The sequence below is a fragment of the Loxodonta africana genome, chromosome 3, assembly GCF_030014295.1.
Source record: "Loxodonta africana isolate mLoxAfr1 chromosome 3, mLoxAfr1.hap2, whole genome shotgun sequence".
NCBI lineage: Eukaryota > Metazoa > Chordata > Mammalia > Proboscidea > Elephantidae > Loxodonta > Loxodonta africana.
The window spans coordinates 22,817,595-22,835,533 of record NC_087344.1 but is presented as its reverse complement, the minus strand read 5'-3'; the positions used below and the strand labels follow the sequence as shown (position 1 = coordinate 22,835,533).

The 17,939-nt window shown below is 41.2% G+C and overlaps 1 protein-coding gene across 1 annotated transcript; it reads right to left on the bottom strand.

The window, feature by feature from the left end:
• Positions 1 to 15,884: 15,884 nt before the first annotated feature.
• Positions 15,885 to 16,905, bottom strand: LOC100677651 (olfactory receptor 7G2-like). The gene has a single exon (XM_003413390.4). It carries the CDS (start codon positions 16,839 to 16,841, stop codon positions 15,885 to 15,887), a length of 957 nt encoding a protein of 318 aa, XP_003413438.4. The 5' UTR covers positions 16,842 to 16,905.
• Between the last annotated feature and the right edge of the window lie 1,034 nt (positions 16,906 to 17,939).

The window sequence follows — 17,939 nt, the reverse complement described above, 5'->3', positions numbered from 1 at the left end:
CTAACCAAAAGGTCAGCAATTTCAATCTACCAGGCGCTGCTTGGAAACTCTATGGGGCAGTTCTACTCTGTCCTATAGGGTCACTATGAGTCAGAATCGACTCCAGGGCAATGGGTTTTCAATTTTCCCCATAGAATCCTTCAATATTATAACTGGTGGCTTGAATTTTTTCCTCAGTTCTTTCAACTTGAGAAATGCCAGGAATGTTCACTGCCTCACCTTGGCTTTCTTCTCCACTCCCTGGCTTGTCTTGGGTCTCTGTGTTTGGTCTTGGCTCTCCCAGCCCTCCTCCTCCAGTCCGTGGCTGGCCTCGGTTCTTCCCGCCACTTCCCCAGCTCTTGGTAATCTCTGCTTGTTCTCTGGTCCCTTCACCTCTCCCTGGTCCTCTTTGTTTGGTTTTGACTCTTTCAGCTTCTCTCCGCCTCTTCTTGGCTTGGCATGTCTTGGCTCTCTCTGCCACTCTTAGGCTGGTCTCGGAATTATCACGCTGGACTCGGCTTCGTTTGCCTCTTAGGTCTTCGCTCAGCTTGGCTCTATCTGCTTGGCCTCAGCTTTCTCCTTTTCTCACTGCCTCAGTTGGGCTCACCCTGCCTTTCCTCGCTATTCCGTTGCTGTCGTGGCTCTGCTTCCCTAAGGATTACAGCTTTGGAAACCCTATGGGGCGGTTGTACTCTGTCCTGCAGGGTCGCTGTGAGTCAGGATTGGCTAGATAGCAGCGGCTTTTTTGGTATAAGACTTTTCTTTATGGGGGAAAGACAATAGACAGATCCCAAATGCAAGGAAAATTTCCAGAACGCCACGGCCACTGGCGGAGCCCTCTGTGTCCACGCACGAACTGCCTTCATTCCCACGGAGCGTCTCACGTCTCACAAGTGTAGCTGCGCGTGCGCGGCCAGCAGGCACGTTTCGTAGAGGTCCTGCTGGTGTCTGAGGTTCGCTTTCGCCGCCTGGCGGCCGGCCTGGCCCGGGACCAGGTACAGCCCACCGGACACCGAGGCTCGTTGGGGTTCTAAGGAAGTGGCTCCGCTCCCGCCCAGTCCTGGCCTCTCCGCCTCCCTGGATGGTCCAGAGCCGCGGGACCCCCACTAGCCGGACTTCGCCTGGAGCCTCCTCTTTCCCGCGGCTTCAGACTCGGCCGCCGGCGCAGCGAAGCGCCTGCTCTGACAGCCCCGGCTCAGTACTCCTGCACGGCCGAGGTCGGGACGGCCAGGTAGGTGGGATCGCCCCGAAGCTGGGAGATTGTGAGAAATACAAAGTCACAAGCCTCTTTGAAACCCAGGGTAGGGAGTCTGACGCTATGCGTGCTGCCCCCACCTCCTCCAGTCTGCCCCGCACCATGCTTCATTGCATTTCTGTGCCTCAGCAAGCAAAGTTATTGGTGGTTATTAAAAAAGTAAAATTACTGTGAAGAATATTCGTTCCTCCTAGTTTGTTAAGGAGCCTGTTGTGGCAGTGGTTAAGAGCCGACTGCTAACCCAAAGGTCTTTGGTTAGAACCCACCAGCTGCTCTGCCAGAAATAGATGTAGCAGCCTGCTTCTGTGAAGATTTACAGCCTTGGAAACCCTATGGGGCAGTTCCGCCCTATCCTATAGGGTTGCTTTGAGTCAAGATTGACTGGATGGTAACAGGTTTGGTTTTTAGTTTGTTGTACAACTTTAACATAGATGAACAATTAAAAAACAGGAAATGGAGCTAGTGTGTTCATTTAGGACCAAATTTATCCCCACTTGAGGAGGAAATATTAAGAGTCACATTTCCAGGAATTTATTTGGCTCTAAGGCGGAAATTTCTGCCACCGTCGTGTGCAATACGGCCAACCTGATATGGCTGAACAAGGTAAACGTAGGAGACAAGCAGTTTAGAGAGCTCACACACACCCATTGTTTCTCCAGGATCCTAAGCATCGATTGAGACAGGATCTGTACCAGATTGGATGCTACTGAGTTGCCTGTAATTTCTGCTACCAGAGAGCCACACTTAATAGGTTGAATGCCTCTTGCAATAAAAAGTCGTCCTATTTCCATTATTAGAGCAGCAAATATGGGGAATGAGGGCAAACTGAGAGGCGTGCATTATGGAAGTATTCAAAATATTTCAACACACGGTGATCAGCCCCAGTACAGTGAGGCTGAGTGTACCTCATTCTCTAAAATAATGATTTTAGAATGTGCTCTTACTTGGATAAATACGAAATGTGCCAACTATTGGAAAGGGTTAATATATAGGACATGACTTTGAAAATGAAGTAGAACTTAAATTGATGAGTAATGTGTGTAGCATTTGTAGTATAAATAAAACAAAACAAAACAGAACAAAAATAGAGAATATGTATTTAAACCAAATGTGATAATGTTGAATGAAGGTAGTGTGTGTATATCAAATCTGTGGAAGCTAAGAGTAACAAAAGGATACCATTTTATATAGGACAAAAAAATATAGATAATAATCAAACAGCAACTGCATATATTTCAAAACTTAAAATGTGTAATTTTAATTGTCCTGTTTGAGAAATCATTGCTAACTCCAAAGTAATTACCAATCTATTTTTGTAATATTTAGAATCTTAATTCACTGGAGTTACTATTGTGGAAATAGTCTCATTATTTTCTTTCCCTGTTAATAACCACTTGATTCAGATCAATTTACTGTAAGAGTCCATTCAAAAATGGCTGTAGCAGTATAGTGATAGAGAACTGCCAGAAATTCAGGCTGGTTTGAAGAGTATGTGAAACCAGGGATATCATTGCTGTTGTCAGATGGATTCTGGCTGAAAGCAGAGAATAGCAGAAGTATGTTTACCTGTGTTTCATTTACTATGCAAAGGTATTCGACGGTGTGGATCATAACAAGTTATGGATAACATTGCGAATGATGGGAATTCCAGAACACTTAATTGTGCTCATGAGGAACCTTTGCATAGATCAAGAGGCAGTTGTTTGAACAGAATAAGGGGATACTGATTGGGTTAAAGTCAGGAAAGGTGTGTGTCAGGGTTGTATTCTTTCACCACACGTATTCAATCCGTATGCTGAGCAAATAGTATGAGAAGCTGGACTATATGAAGAAGAACAGGACTTCAGGATTGGAGGAAGACTCATTAACAACTTGTGTTATGCAGGTGACACAACCTTGCTTGCTGAAAGTGAAGAGGACTTGAAGTACTTACTACTGAAGTTCAAAGACCACAGCCTTCGGTATGGATTGCACCGCAACATATAGAAAACAAAAATCCTCACAACTGGACCAATGAGCAACACCATGGTCAATGGAGAAAAGATTGAAGTTGTCAAAGATTTCATTTTACATGGGTCCACAATCAACAGCCATGGAAACAGCAGTCAAGAAATCAAAAGACGCCTTGCATCGGGTAAATCTGCTGCAAAGGACTTCTTTAAAATGTTGAAGAGCAAAGATGTCACCTTGAAGACTAAGGTGTGCTTGACCCAAGCCATGGTATTTTCAGTCACATTGTATGCATGTGAAAGCTGGACAATGAATAAGGAAGACCGAAGAAGAGTTGACGCCTTTGAATTGTGGTGTTGGTGAAGAATTTGGAATATACCATGGACTGCCAAAAGAACGAACAAATCTGTCTTGGAAGTACAACCAGAACGCTCCTTAGAAGCAAGGATGGCGAGACTGTGTCTTACATACTTTGGAAATGTTGTCAGGAGGGATCAGTCCCTGGAGAAGGACATCATGCTTGGCAGAGTACAGGGTCAGTGGAAAAAAGGAAGACCCTCAACCAGGTGGATTGACACGGTGGCTGCAACAATGAGCTCAAGCATAACAATGATTGTAAAGATGGCTCAAGACCGGACAGTGTTTCCTTCTGTTATACATAGAGTCGCTATGAGTCAGAACCAACTCGACGGCACCTAACAATAATAACAGCAACAGGCATGGGTGCTTCTCATGCTAAGGGATGAGAAAATCGCCCCATCTTGATTTCCTTGCCGTAATGTTGAACCTGTACAGCTGCCTGAAGAATGCAAATACCCTCAAGGTGGAGCAATGCCTTGAGCCTGGGAGGAAGTCTTGCCCAGGGAGAGAGCTGAAGCCAAGAAGCTATCACTCCTGCATACTCACACTGGCTCCCCTACTCTACCTCCCATCTTCTTCCAGTTCAGGTCCCAGGTGTGGCTCAGGAAGAACTAGTCCAGTCTAGGCAACTGGGAACCTAGGGCGACCATCTTACACATCTGTAAACCAAAGCAGGGATTTCAGCTGCTGGTTTTGTAGACAAAACATTATTCATCTGCTTCCAGAGTGTCTACTGGCCTTGCTTCCTCTCCCATCCCTCTATCCTTAACTGGATTTTTGGGCTTAGGAAAGACTTTCACTTAGACTTGCAGAGGCTGGTGCCAGGAAATGGTGAGCACTACAGAGATCTGGGTTATTCTTAGCATAAAAGAGTGAGGCTAAATATGATTTGTTGGGAACCAACTGTGTACTCTGGATGCTCTGTGTTCTGTGTTTCGTCTATGATGTAAAAGATGGCAGAGGAGGCCGATGTGTAAATCCTGAGAAATGCTATTGTCACAGGGCCCTTTCTCTACACGTGTGGATTTTAAGCCTGTAGTGCATGGGTGACCTTCCTTATGTGATTTCCAAGTTGGCACCGTGGGGCATTACCATATCCACCCCTGGGCCTTGATTTTTGTTGTTAGGGGCCGTCATGTCAGTTCCGACTCATAGCAACCCTATGTACAACAGAATGAAACACTGACCTGTCCTTTGCCATCCTTACAATTGTTGTTATGCTTGAGCCCATTGTTGCAGCCACTGTGTCAATCCGTCTACTTGAGGGTCTTCCTGTTTATTATTTACCCTCCACTTTACCAAGCATGATGTCCTTCTCCAGGGACTGATCCCTCTTGACAACATGTCCAAAGTATGTGAGACATACTCTCGCCATCCTTATTTCTAAGGAGCATTCTGGTTTTATTTCTTCCAAGACAGATTTGTTCATTCTTTTGGCAGTCCATAGTACATTCAGTATTCGTCACCAACACCACAATTTTAAAGGCATCAGTTTTTCTGTCTTCCTTATTCATCGTTCAGTTTTTGCATGCATACGAGGCAATTGAAAACACCATGGCTTGGGTAAGATGCATCTTAGTCTTCAAGGTGACGTCTTTGCTTTTCGACACTTTAAAAGAGGTCTTTTGCAGCAGATTTGCCCATGGTGTTTGCTTCCATGGGTGTTAATTGTGGATCCAAGTAAAATGAAATCCTTGACAACTTCAATCTTTTTTCCTTTTATCAGTATGTTGCTTAATGGTCCAGTTGTGAGGATTTTCGTTTTCTTTATGTTGAGGCATAATTCTTACTGAAGGCTGTGGTCTATGGTCTTCATCAGTAAGTGCTTCAAGTCCTCTTCACTTTCAGCAAGCAAGGTTAATGAGTCTTCCTCTAATTCTGATGCCACGTTCTTCTTCAGATCGTCCAGTTTCATGGGTTATTTGCTCAGCATACAGATTGAATAGGTGTAGTGAAAGGATACAACCCTGACTCACATCTTTCTTGACTTTAAACCACTCAGTTTTCCCTTGTTCTGTTCAAAGGACTGCCTCTTGATCTATGTGCAGGTTCCTCTTTAGCACAACTGAGTGTTCTGGAATTCCCATTCTTCACAATGTTATCCATAAATTGTTATGATCCACACAGTGGATGGCTTTGCATAATCAATGAAACACAGGTAAACGTCTTTCTGGTATTCTTTGCTTCTACCCAGGATGCATCTGACATCAGCAGAGATATCCCTGCCCTGGTTCCTCGTCCTCTTCTGAATCCAGCTTGAATCTCTGGCAATTCCCTGTTAATGTGCTGCTGCAGTCACTTTTGAATGATCTTCATCAAAATTTTACTTGTGTATGATATTAATGATCTTGTTCGATAATTTCCACATTTGGTTGGGTTGCCTTTCTTTGGGATAGTCATAACTATGGATCTCTTCCAGTTGGTTGACCAGATAGCTGTCTTCCAAGTTTCTTGGCATAGATGAGTGAGCACTTTAAGCGCTGCACCTGTTTGTTGAAACATCTCAATTGGTATTCTGTGAGTTCCTGGAGACTTGTTTTTCGCCAGTGCCTTCAGTGCAGCTTGGACCTTTTTCCTTCAGTACCATCGGTTCCTGATCATATGCTACCTCCTGAAGTGTTTGAATGTCTACCAGTTCTTTTTGTTATAGTGATTCTCTGTATTCCTTCCATCTTCTTTTGATACTTCCTGCATGCATCATTTAATATTTTCTTCAAAAAATTCTTCAATACTGCAACTCGAGGCTTGAATTTTTTCTTTAGTTCTTTCAGCTTGAGAAATGCTGAGTGTGTTCTTCCCTTTTGGTTTTCTATCTCCAGGTCTTTGCACATGTCATTATAATAATTTACTTTGTCTCCTGGAGCCACCCTTTGAAATCTTCTGTTCAGCTCTTTTACTTCATCATTTCTTCCTTTTGCTTTAGCTACCTGAATGTTCAAGAGCAAGTTTCCAAGTCTCTTCTGACATCCATTTTGGTCTTTTCTTTCTTCCTTGTCTTTTTAATGACCTCTTGCTTTCTTCATGTGGGATATCCTTGATGTCATTCCACAAGTCGTCTTGTCTTTGGCCATTATTGTTTAATGCATCAAGTCTGTTCTCAGATTGTCTCCAAATTCAGGTGGGATATACTCAAGGTTGTATTTTGGCTCTCCTGGACTGGTTCTAATGTTCTTCAATTTCAATTTGAACTTGCATATGAGCGTTGATGTTCTGTTCTGTAGTTGGCCCCTGGCTTTGTTCTGATGGTATTGAGCTTTTCCATTGTTTCTTTCCACAGATGTAGTCGATTTGATTTCTGTGTATTCCATGTGGCAAGGTCCATGTGTATAGTCACCTTTTATGTTGTTGAAAAAAGGCATTTGCAATAATGAAGTTGTTGGTCTTGCAAAATTCTATCATGGTATCATTTCTATCACCAAGACCATGTTTTCCAACTACCAATCCTTCTTTGTTTCCAACTTTCACATTCCAATCACCAGTAATTATCAGTGCATCCTGATTGCATGTTTGATCAATGTCAGACTGTGAAAGTTGGTAAAAATCTTCTATTTCTTCATCTTTGGCCTCAGTGGTTGGTGCATAAATTTAAATAATAGTCATATTAACTGATCTTCCTTGTAGGCATATCAATATTATGTTATCACTGACAATGTTGTACTTCAGGATAGATCTCGAAATGTTCTTTTTGACGATGAATGTTACGCCATTCGTCTTTGAGTTGTCATTCCCAGCATAGTAGACCATATATATGGTTGTCTGATTCAGAGTGGCCAATACCAGTCCATTTCAGTCCGCTAATGCCTATGGTGGAGCCCTGGTAGTGCAGTGGTTAAGAACTAAGGCAAGTTATGGCTGCTAACCAAAATGTCGACAGTTTGAATCCACTAGGCACTCCGTGGGAGCTCTATGGGGCAGTTCTACTGTGTCCTATAGGTTTGCTGTGAATTGGAATTGACTTGCCGGCAATGAGTAATGCCTAGGATATCAATGTTTATGCATTCCATTTCATTTTCAATGATTTCCAGTTTTCCTAGATTCATACTTCATCCATTCCATGTTCTATTTATTAATGGATGTTTGCAGCTGTTTCTTCTCACTTTAAGTCATGCCACATCAGCAGATGAAGATTCCAAAAGCTAGACTTCATCCATGTCATTAAGGTCAACTCTACTTTAAGGAGGCAGCTCTTCCCCAATCATATTTGAGTGCCTTCCAATCTCAGGGCTCATTTCCTGTCAGTATATCAGAGAGTGTTCCACTACTATTCATAAGGTTTTCACTGGTCAATTCTTTTCAGAAGTAGGCTGCTGAGTCCTTCTTCCTAGTCTGCTTTAGTCTGGAAGCTCAGCTGAAACTTGTCCACCATGGGTGAGCCTGCTGGTATTTGTATACAGGTGGCATAGCTTCTAACATCACAGCAACACACGAGCCCCAACAGAACAACAAACTGACAGATGCTTGGGGGTCATTATCTCTAGAATGGCTATTATCGGAAAAATAGAAACTACAAGTGTTGTTAAGGATATGGAGAAACTGGGACCCTCATACATTATTGGTGGGGATGTAAAATGTTTAGCCCCTTTGAAAAAGAGTTTGACAGTTCACCAAAAAGTTAAATATAGAAATACCATATGACCCAACAATTTCTTTGTAGATATTTATCCAAGAGATTTGAAAGTTGGGTCTCAAACAGATACTTATACACCAGTGTTTATTACAGCATTATTTACAATAGCCAAAGGTGGAAACAAGCCCTGTGTCCATCAACAGATGAATAGATTAGCAAAGCTTTATATACCCATACAATGGAATATTGTTTAGCCATAAAGAATAATGAAGTTCTGACACATGGTAGAACCTGGATGAACCTTGAAAATTTTATGTCAAGTGAAATAAGATGAACACAAAAGAAATATTTTATGATTCTCTTTATATAAAGTATCTAGTTACACAAATGCATAGCCAGGAAAGTTTATTAGTGGAGTCCAGAAGCTGTGAGGGGCAGGGAGGGAATAGGAGTCATTGCAGAAGGGATGCTGAGTTTCTCTTTGGGGTGATGTAAAGTTTTGGGAAATGAATAATATTGATGGTAACACAACATGGTAAATATAGTTAATGTCATTGAATTGTAACCTTAAAAATAGCTAAACGGCAAAGTTTTTGTTATATATATTTGCCACAATAAATTGAAAACAAACAAACAAAAAAACCAGAACGCAATAGCACCTCACTCATACTAGGATAGCTATACCAAACCAAACCAAACCAAACCAAACCAAACCAAACCAAACCAAACCAAACCAAACCAAACCAAACCAAACCAAACCAAACCAAACCAAACCAAACCAAACCAAACCAAACCAAACCAAACCAAACCAAACCAACAAAAAAACAGATAATAACAAGTGTTGGAGAGAATGTAGAGAAACTGGGAACTCTCATACACTGCTGTTGGGGATGAAAATTGTGCAGCCACTTTGTAAAAAAGTTTGGCAGTTCCTCAAAATGTTAACCATAGAGTAAATTTATGGCTCAGCAGTTCGCCTCCTAGGTTTATACTCAAGGTGACTGAAAATGTATGTCTACACAAAAACTTCTACTCAAATGTTCATAGGACCATTTTTCATAATAGCAACATGGTGGTAGCAACCCAAATGTTCATCAACCCATAAATGAATAAACAAAATGTAGGATAGCTAGATAATGGAATACTATTAAGCAAAAAAAAAAAAAAAAAAAAAAATGAAGTTGTGATGCATACTCCAGCATGGATGAACCTTGAATACACTATACTAAAGGATAGAAACTAGAACTAAGAAAAGACCATAGAGACAGAAATCAGATTAGTGGTTTTCAGGGACTGTGGGTTCAGAGAAATGAGCAGTGACTGATAATGGGTATGGGATTTAGTTTCTGGGGTGATGAGAATGTTCTGGAATTAGATAATGGTGATTGATGAACAACTTTGTGAATGTACTAAAAACCACTGAACTGTACGTTTTAAAAGGATAAATTTCATGGTATGTGAAATGTATTTTACTTTTTATTGTGCTTTCAGTGAAAGTTTACAAATCAAGTCAGTCTCTCACACAAAAACTTTTATACACCTTGCTACATACTCCCAATTGCTCACCCCCTAATGAGACAGCCCACTCCCTCTCTCCACTCTCTCTTTTCTTGTCCATTGTCTGCTTCTAACCCCCTCTACCCTCTCATCTCCCCTCCAGACAGGAGATACCAACATAGTCTCAAGTGTCCACCTGATCCAAGAAGTTCACTCCTCACCGGCATTCCCCTCCATCCCATTGTCCAGCCCAGTCCCTGTCTGAAGAGTTGGCTTTGGGAATGGTTCCTGTCCTGGGCCAACAGAAGGCCTGGGGACCATGACCACCGGGGTCCTTCTAGTCTCAGTCAGACCATTAAGTTGGAAATATATTTTAATAAAAATGTTATTAAAAGTAATAAATTTAAAGCTTTTGTGCATCAAAGGACTTTATCAAGAAAACTACAGAATGGGAGAAAGTATTTGGGCACCATATATCTGATAAGGATTTAATATCCAGAATATAGAAAGAACTATAACTCAATGACAAAAAAACAAACAACCCAATTTAACAACGAGCAAAAACTTGAATAGGCATTTCTCCAAAGAAGGAACACAAATGGCCAATAAGCCATGGAAAGATGCTTAACATCATTAGTTGTTAGGGAAATACAAATCAAACCCACCATTGGATAACACCTCACACCCAGTGGGGTGGCTATTGTTAGAAAAATGTTAATGATGCAGGATGAACGTAGGATGTATTTTGAGTCGATCTCTTTTGTGACATAAAGAGATTAAACAAGCAAGCAGAACAGAGATGAGGGAAGATTGATTGAGATCTTCAAGGAACCAGGAAATAAGTTGAAGAGACAAGGACCTTCCTACAGAGCCAGCAGCGAAAGAGAGAGCCTTCCCTTAGAGCAAGCATCCTGCATTTGGACTTCTACCTTTCTAAATTACAAGAAAATAAATTTCTATTTGTTAAGCGATCCACTTGTGGTATTTCTGTTGTAGTAGCCCTAGGTAACCAAGACACACTCTTTTTTATTTTTGAACAATTTATTGTACACAGCAAATTAATTTCCCATTCAACAATTTATACACAAATTGTTCTGTGACCATGGTTCTTATTTCAGCAGTGTGTTAGCACTCTCCCCATTTCCACCCCGACATCCCCGTTTCCATTCCTTCAGTTTTCCTGCTGCTCTTGGCCTTCTTATCTTTGCTTTTGGGCAAATGTTGCCCATTTGGTCTCGTATAGTTGATTGTTCTAAGAAGCGCTTTCCTCATGGGTGTTACTGTTTATTTTATTAGCCAATGTATTATTTGGCTGAAAGGTGACCTCTGGGAGTGACTTCAGTTCCAGATTAAAAGGATGCCTTAGAACAATTGTCTCAGGGATTTCTCCAGGCTCTGTTTGTCCAGTAAGACTGGTCTTTTTTTAATGAATTTGAATTTTGTTTTATATTTTCCCCCCATTCTATCTGGGACCTTCTATTGTGTCTGGAAAGACACACCCTTATCAGTAAATCAGCGAAAAGGAATCAAACCAAATAAGATGACTGAAAGATTACAAACAATGCCTACTAATTATATTACTAAGACTAGTGAAAGCTGGTGATAGATATTATGACAAAGGTAAACCAATATAACTGCTGAAACAAGTGGTAGAAATACATGATAGTGAAGAATTACAAGTCTTAATAAATGATAGTAAGATAGAGAACACAATGATCCTAGTTAATTTTTATTGTATATATTTGCACCAAACATTGTATGAAGTGCTTGTAGTAGTTACCGGGGTTGACTTCCCAACAGAAAATATACTCTACATAGCCAGTCTAAGGCTCTCATAGTAATTATTTTTCACCATACCAGAAATTTGGTTAAGAAGGAATATATGATCCTATTCTTAGTGATGAGATGGGAGGAATGTCTTCTGTATGACTTCATGTAAGAGTCTACTAATAACAGACCCTCTATTAACAACAGGTTCAGGAATGAACAGTCATTCTTGTGTCTTTGAGCATTATATCTGGATATGATGCCTGAGTCCGTCGCAGCCGTCTGTGATCCTGAGGATTACCATTCACAGAATGAAGCTACCTCCTGGAGGACTGAATAAAGCCCTACTGTCCTGTTTTTTTTTTTTTTTTTTTTTACATTGTCTATCTTTAAAGTCTTTGTAATAAGAGTTAACCATCTTTACTTTTTAAGCATTTCGGAGTCAGCGTTTATATTTTTCTAATTAGAAGCAAAATATTCCTCACTGACAAGATTCAGTTATCACACAATCATCTGAAGCCACTGAGGTAATCCAAATCTGCCATTTTTGTAGGTTATGTAGGGGGAAAATGGTGGTTCAGTGGTAGCATTTCACCTTCCATGTGGGAGACCCAGGCTCAATTCCTAGCCAGGAACTTCATATGCAGCCACTACCTGTCTGTCAGTGGCGCATCAAGTGTTATGATGCTGAACAGGTTTCAGTGGACCTTCCAGATTAAGACAAAGTTGGAGGAAAGGATCACTCATGGTAGACAGGTTTTGGCAGAGCTTCCAGACTAAGCAGACTAAGAAGAAGGACTTGGCAGTCTACATCTGAAAACATTGGCCCATGAAAACCTTATGAAAAGCAGTGGAACATTGTCTGATATAGTGCCAGAAGATAAGCCCCTCAGGTTGGAAGGGACTCAAAATTTGACTGGGGAAGAGATGCCTCCTTTAAGTAGAGTCAACTTTAATGATGCGGATGGAGTCAAACTTTTGGGGCCTTCATTTGTTGATGTAGCATGACTCAAAATGAGAGGAAACAGCTGTAAACATCCATTAATAATTGGAATGTGAATTACAAAGTAGGAAAATTGAAAGATGTCAAAAATGAAATGGAACGCATTAAGATTTACAATCTAGGCATAAGTGAGCTGAAATGGACTGGTACTGGCCATTTTGAATCAGAAAATCATATGGTCTGTTATGCTGGTAATGACTAACTGAAGAGGAATGGCATCACATTCATCGTCAGAGAGAACATTTCAAGATCTATCCTGAAGCACAATGCTGTCAGTGATAGGATAATATTCATAAGCCTACAAGGAAGACCAATTAATATGGCAATTTTTCAAATTTATGAACCAACCACTAAGGCTAAAGATGAAGAAATTGAAAATTTTTATTAACTTCTGCAGCCTGAAATTGATCAAACATACAATCAAGATGCATTGATAGTTACTGGTGTTTGGAATGTGAAAGTTGGAAACGAAGAAGGATCAGTAGTTGGAAAATATGGCCTTGGTGATAGAAACAACACCAGAGATCGCATGATAGAGTTTGGGAGGACCAATGACTTCTTCATTGTAAATACCCTTTTCAATAACCAGTGGTGACTATACACATGGACCTCATCAGATGGAAAACACAGGAATCAAATCGACTATATCTGTGGAAAGAGACAATGGACAAGCTCTATATTATCAATCAGAACAAAGCCAGTGGCTGACTGTGGAACAGACCACTAATTGCTCTTATGCAAGTTCAAGTTGAAGCTGAAGAAAATTGGAACAAGTCCATGACAGCCAAAATACAACCTTGAGTATATCCCACCTGAATTTAGAGACCATCTCAAGAATACATTTGGTGCATTGAACAGTAGTGACTGAAGACCAGACGAGCTGTGGAATGACATCAAGGGTATCATACATGAAGAAAGTAGGAGGTCTTTAAAAAGACAGGAAAGAAAGAAAAGATCAAAATGGATGTCAGAAGAGACTCTGAAACTTAAACATAGAGTAGGTAAAGCAAACGAAAAAAATGATGAAGTAAAAGAGCTGAACAGATGATTTCAAAGGGTAGCTAGAGAAGACAAAGTATTACAATGACGAGCAAACACCTGAAGTTAGAAAACCAAAAGGGAAGAACACTCTTGGGATTTCTCAAGCTGAAAGAACTTAAGAAAAAATTCAAGCCTTGAGTTGCAATATTGAAGGATTTTCTACAGGGAAAATATTGAACGACACAGGAAGCGTCAAAAGAGGATGAAAGGAATACGCAGAGTCATTGTACCAAAAGGAACTGATCGACGTTCAACCATTTCAGGAGGTAGCAAATGATCAAGAACCGATGGTACTGAAAAAAGAAGTCCAAGCTGCACCGAAGGCACTGATGAAAATAACAAGGCCCTAGGAATTGATAGAATATCAATTGAGATGTTTCAACAAATGGATGCAGTATTGGAGGTGCTCACTTTTCTATGCAAGGAAATTTGGAAGGCAAGCAGCTACCTGGCCAAATGACTAGAAGAGACCCATATTTGTGCCCATTCCAAAGACAGGTGATCCAAATGAATGTGGAAATTATCAAACAATATCATTAATATCATGTGCAAGTAAAATTTTGCTGAAGATCATTCAAAAGTGGTTGCAGCAGTACATTGACAGGGAACTGCCAGAAATTCAAGCCAGATTGGAACTAGGGGTATCATTGCTGATGTCAAATGGATGTTGGCCGAAAGCAGAGAACATCAAAAAGATGTTTACCTGTGATTTATTGAGTAGTCAAAGGCATTTGACTGGGTGGCTCATAACAAATTATGGATAACATTGTGAAGAATGGGAATTCCAGAACACTTAATTGTGCTCTTGAGGAATCTGAACATAGATCAAGAGGCAGTTATTCAATCAGAACAAGGGGATACTGCATGGTTTAAAGTCAGGAAAGGTGTGCATGAGGGTTGTATCCTTTTACCATACTTATTCAATCTGTATGCTGAGTAAATAACCCAAGAAGTTTAATTGTTTGAAGAACACAACTTCAGGATTGGAGGAAGACTCATTAACAATCTGTGATATGCAGATGACACAATCTTTCTTGCTAAATGTGAAGAGGACTTGAAACACTGATGAAGATCAAAGACTACAGTCTTCGTATGGATTGTACCTCAACATAAAGAAAACAAAAATTCTCACAATTGGACCAATAAGCAACATCATGATAAATGAAGAAAAGATTGAAGTTGTAAAAGGATTTCATTTTACACTGATCCACAATTAATGCCCATGGAAGCAGTAGTCAAGAAATCAAAGGACGGATAACATTGGACAAATCTGCTGTAAAAGACCTCTATAAAATGTTAAAAAGCAAAAATTGTACCTTAAGACTAAGGTGCATCTGACCCAAGCCATGGTATTTTTAATCTCCTCACATGCATGTGAAAGCTGGACAAAGAACAAGGAAAACTGAAGGAGAATTTATCCCTTTGAATTGTGGTGTTGGGAAAGAATACTGACTATTGAATGGAGTGCTAGAAAAACAAATCTGTCTTGGAAGAAATACAGCCTGAATGCCCCTTTAGAAGCAAGGATGGTGAAACTTCGTCTCATGTACTTTGAACAAGTCATTAGGAGGTATCAGTCTCTGGAGAAGGACATCATGCTTGGTAAAGCAGAGGGTCAGCAAAAAAGAGGAAGACCTTTGATGAGATGGATTGACACAGTGGCAGCAACAATGGGCTCAAGCATAACAAGGAGTGTGAGGATGGCACAGGACTGGGCACTGTTTTGTCCTGTTGTACACAGGGTTGCTATGAGTCAGGTACAACTCGACAATACCTAACAACAACAATAGCAGCAGCAGGAAGAGAACTGTGGCATCAACTCCCCCAAAAAAAACCAGCCAATGAGACTCCATGGATCACAATGATCCTATTCTGCTGTGCATGGGGTTGCCATGGGTCAAGGGCCAACTTGGTGGCAGCTGACAATGACAACAACAAAAATAGATGATTAACCTGAGTGTGGTGGGTGCTGATGTTAACCCTGACATGTATGGCTTACCAGTGACTTGTCATGACAGTAACTAAATTTGGGCATGAAAGGTCAAGTATCCTGTTTTGCAGTGGCACTAATCCTGGGTTTCCATTCACATGGCTCTATCCATGTCATCTACCTGAAGCTAGTCTCTAGCTATTCCCACAGCCTTGTCTACATCCCTTCCATACCCTTCCACTGTCTTCTGCTTTCTTTGAGAATGTGCCACCAAAATAAGTCAACCCTGCCTCAGGCTCTGCTTCTAAGGAACCTGACCAAAGAGACTCAGAGAATTAAAATAATTTGTCAGACAGCACAGAGCTACACAAAGAGTAAAGTCAGATTTCAAACCCAAATTGAATTCCACTTAGCCATTATGTTATCTTGTCATTTTAGATGAAGGTGGTGATGGGAAAGTCAGGCAGTTTGCCTCACAAGTATTCTATCACTTTGATGCGATCTAGAAACCCCAAGCCAAAAGTCGGTGATATAATCACTGAAAAGGAGGTACACTCCTGATAATTTTTCTCAAGGCACCTTTCAGGTCCCTGTTTCTCAGGCTGTAGATAAAGGGGTTCATCATGGGAGTGACCATGGTGTACATCACTGACGCTACTGCAGTCTTCCTGGAAGAGTGTGTAAATGCAGCACTAATATACGTGCCTAAGCCTGTCCCGTAGAACAAGGAAATAATTGAGAGGTGAGACCCACAGGTGGAAAAAGCTTTATACTTTCCACCTGCTGATGGCATTCTCATAATGGAGGAGACAATTTGAGTATAAGAGAAAATGATTCCAGAGAGAGGAATACCTCCTAATATGGTCGTTGCAAAATATAAGAAGATGTTATTGATTAGAGTATCAGAACAGGTGACCTTGATGACCTGAACAGCTTCACAGAAAAAGTAAGGAATTTCTAGGTGTGTGCAGAAGGACAGTCGCAACACCATCAGACTCTGGAACAGGGCGTTCATGATGCTAATGGACAAGGAGAGTAGCACCAGCAAGCCACAGAGCCAGGGGTTCATGACGATTGTGTATCTCAGTGGGTCACAAATGGCCACATAGCGGTCATAGGCCATTACTCCAAGGAGAAAATTTTCCAAAGAAGCAAAAACCAGGACAAAGCATACCTGGGTTAGGCAGCCTGCATAACTAATACTCTGATTCTGTGCTTGGAGATTCACCAGTATCTTTGGGATTGTGGTTGTGCTGAAACAGATGTCAGTGAAGGACAGACTGGCAAGAAAGAAATACATGGGGGTGTGGAGGTGGGAGTCAAAGGTGACAGCCAGGACAATGAGCAGGTTTCCCAGGATAGTGGCCAGATATATGGACAGAAACAGGCTAAAAAGGAGAGGCTGCAGTTCCGGATCTTCTGTCAGTGCCAGGAGAAGGAATTTTGAATTACTTGTTTGATTTCTGGGTTCCATTTTGTTGATGAATATCATGGGAAAGATATAAGACAACTAAATGTGTGGTTCCTGGAACAGTGGCAGCTGCATCACCAGAGGCAAGGACCATCTTGGGAAAGAAGGGAGAGGAATAAAGATGAAAACAAATGGGGTGTCTTCATTATGTGTATTTTGTTACTTAAAAAAAAGGAATGCTGATATAGCAGAGCATTCTGGAAAGGGGTAAAAGGGTGGTCGTGGTTTTTGTTTTTGCACAATCTGCTATCATTTATATATTTGATAATTTTATGAAGACAAATATAAAGGCTAGGGAAGCAGCCTAATGTGTCTGGGCCACCTCCTGTGTCATAGATCAGAGCCAGACACAGATATAATATGAAGGTGTATTAGGAACCCGAAATGGGAAGATAAGGTGAAGCCAACACCCCCTACCCCCCCCACAAGAATGCAGGAAAATATCAATGTCAGAGAATTCTATAACTGTCATCCTGTTGGCTCAGGAGGAACACGGCTGCCATTAGAGAGAGAAGGAGACTACCAGAATGAGAGAGCTGCTTGAACACTGATGCTAAGATACAAGGGAAAAATGTCAGGAAGATGGCAGTCAGTTAGGCAGAAGTCCTATGGGTGACTTGGTTCCAATCACTTTATGCATGTACTCTATTCACAGATTCACCTAGATGAATCTATACTAAAACACCTGCCCTCAGCCCTCATTTCCAAACATTAGCTAAGCAGTTTTAAATTACCTGGCTGGCATCACTGAGGAATGATGCATGCCATCTGCCCTGGATGGTGAAGGTGGAAAATGTGTCCTCAGGAAAGGCAGAGGGACAGAATGAAGGCTCCTGAGCAAGAAGGATGATCTGTGGGTGGAGTCTCAGGTGTGCTGCTTCCTGACTGGGGGAGGGCTGTTGAGTGAGGTGGTCACAGTAGACTATTTGCAGTCTCTATGTCCCTGGGGGCTCAACATCCAAAGCTCCTCATTAACCAAACTCTTTTATTGTCATTCTAACCCCAGGGCAATGCAAACCTGGAAAGACCAAGACAATGGAAGAGGAGAATTCAGGATCGAAAAGGAAATTCAGTCCTAGAGGTTGCAAAGCTAGTTATGTTGCAATGACAGGAGCCTGA

Bases quoted from the DNA above. Each gene is read 5' to 3' on its own strand.
- LOC100677651 (XM_003413390.4), bottom strand. From the start codon at position 16,841: ATGATATTCATCAACAAAATGGAACCCAGAAATCAAACAAGTAATTCA.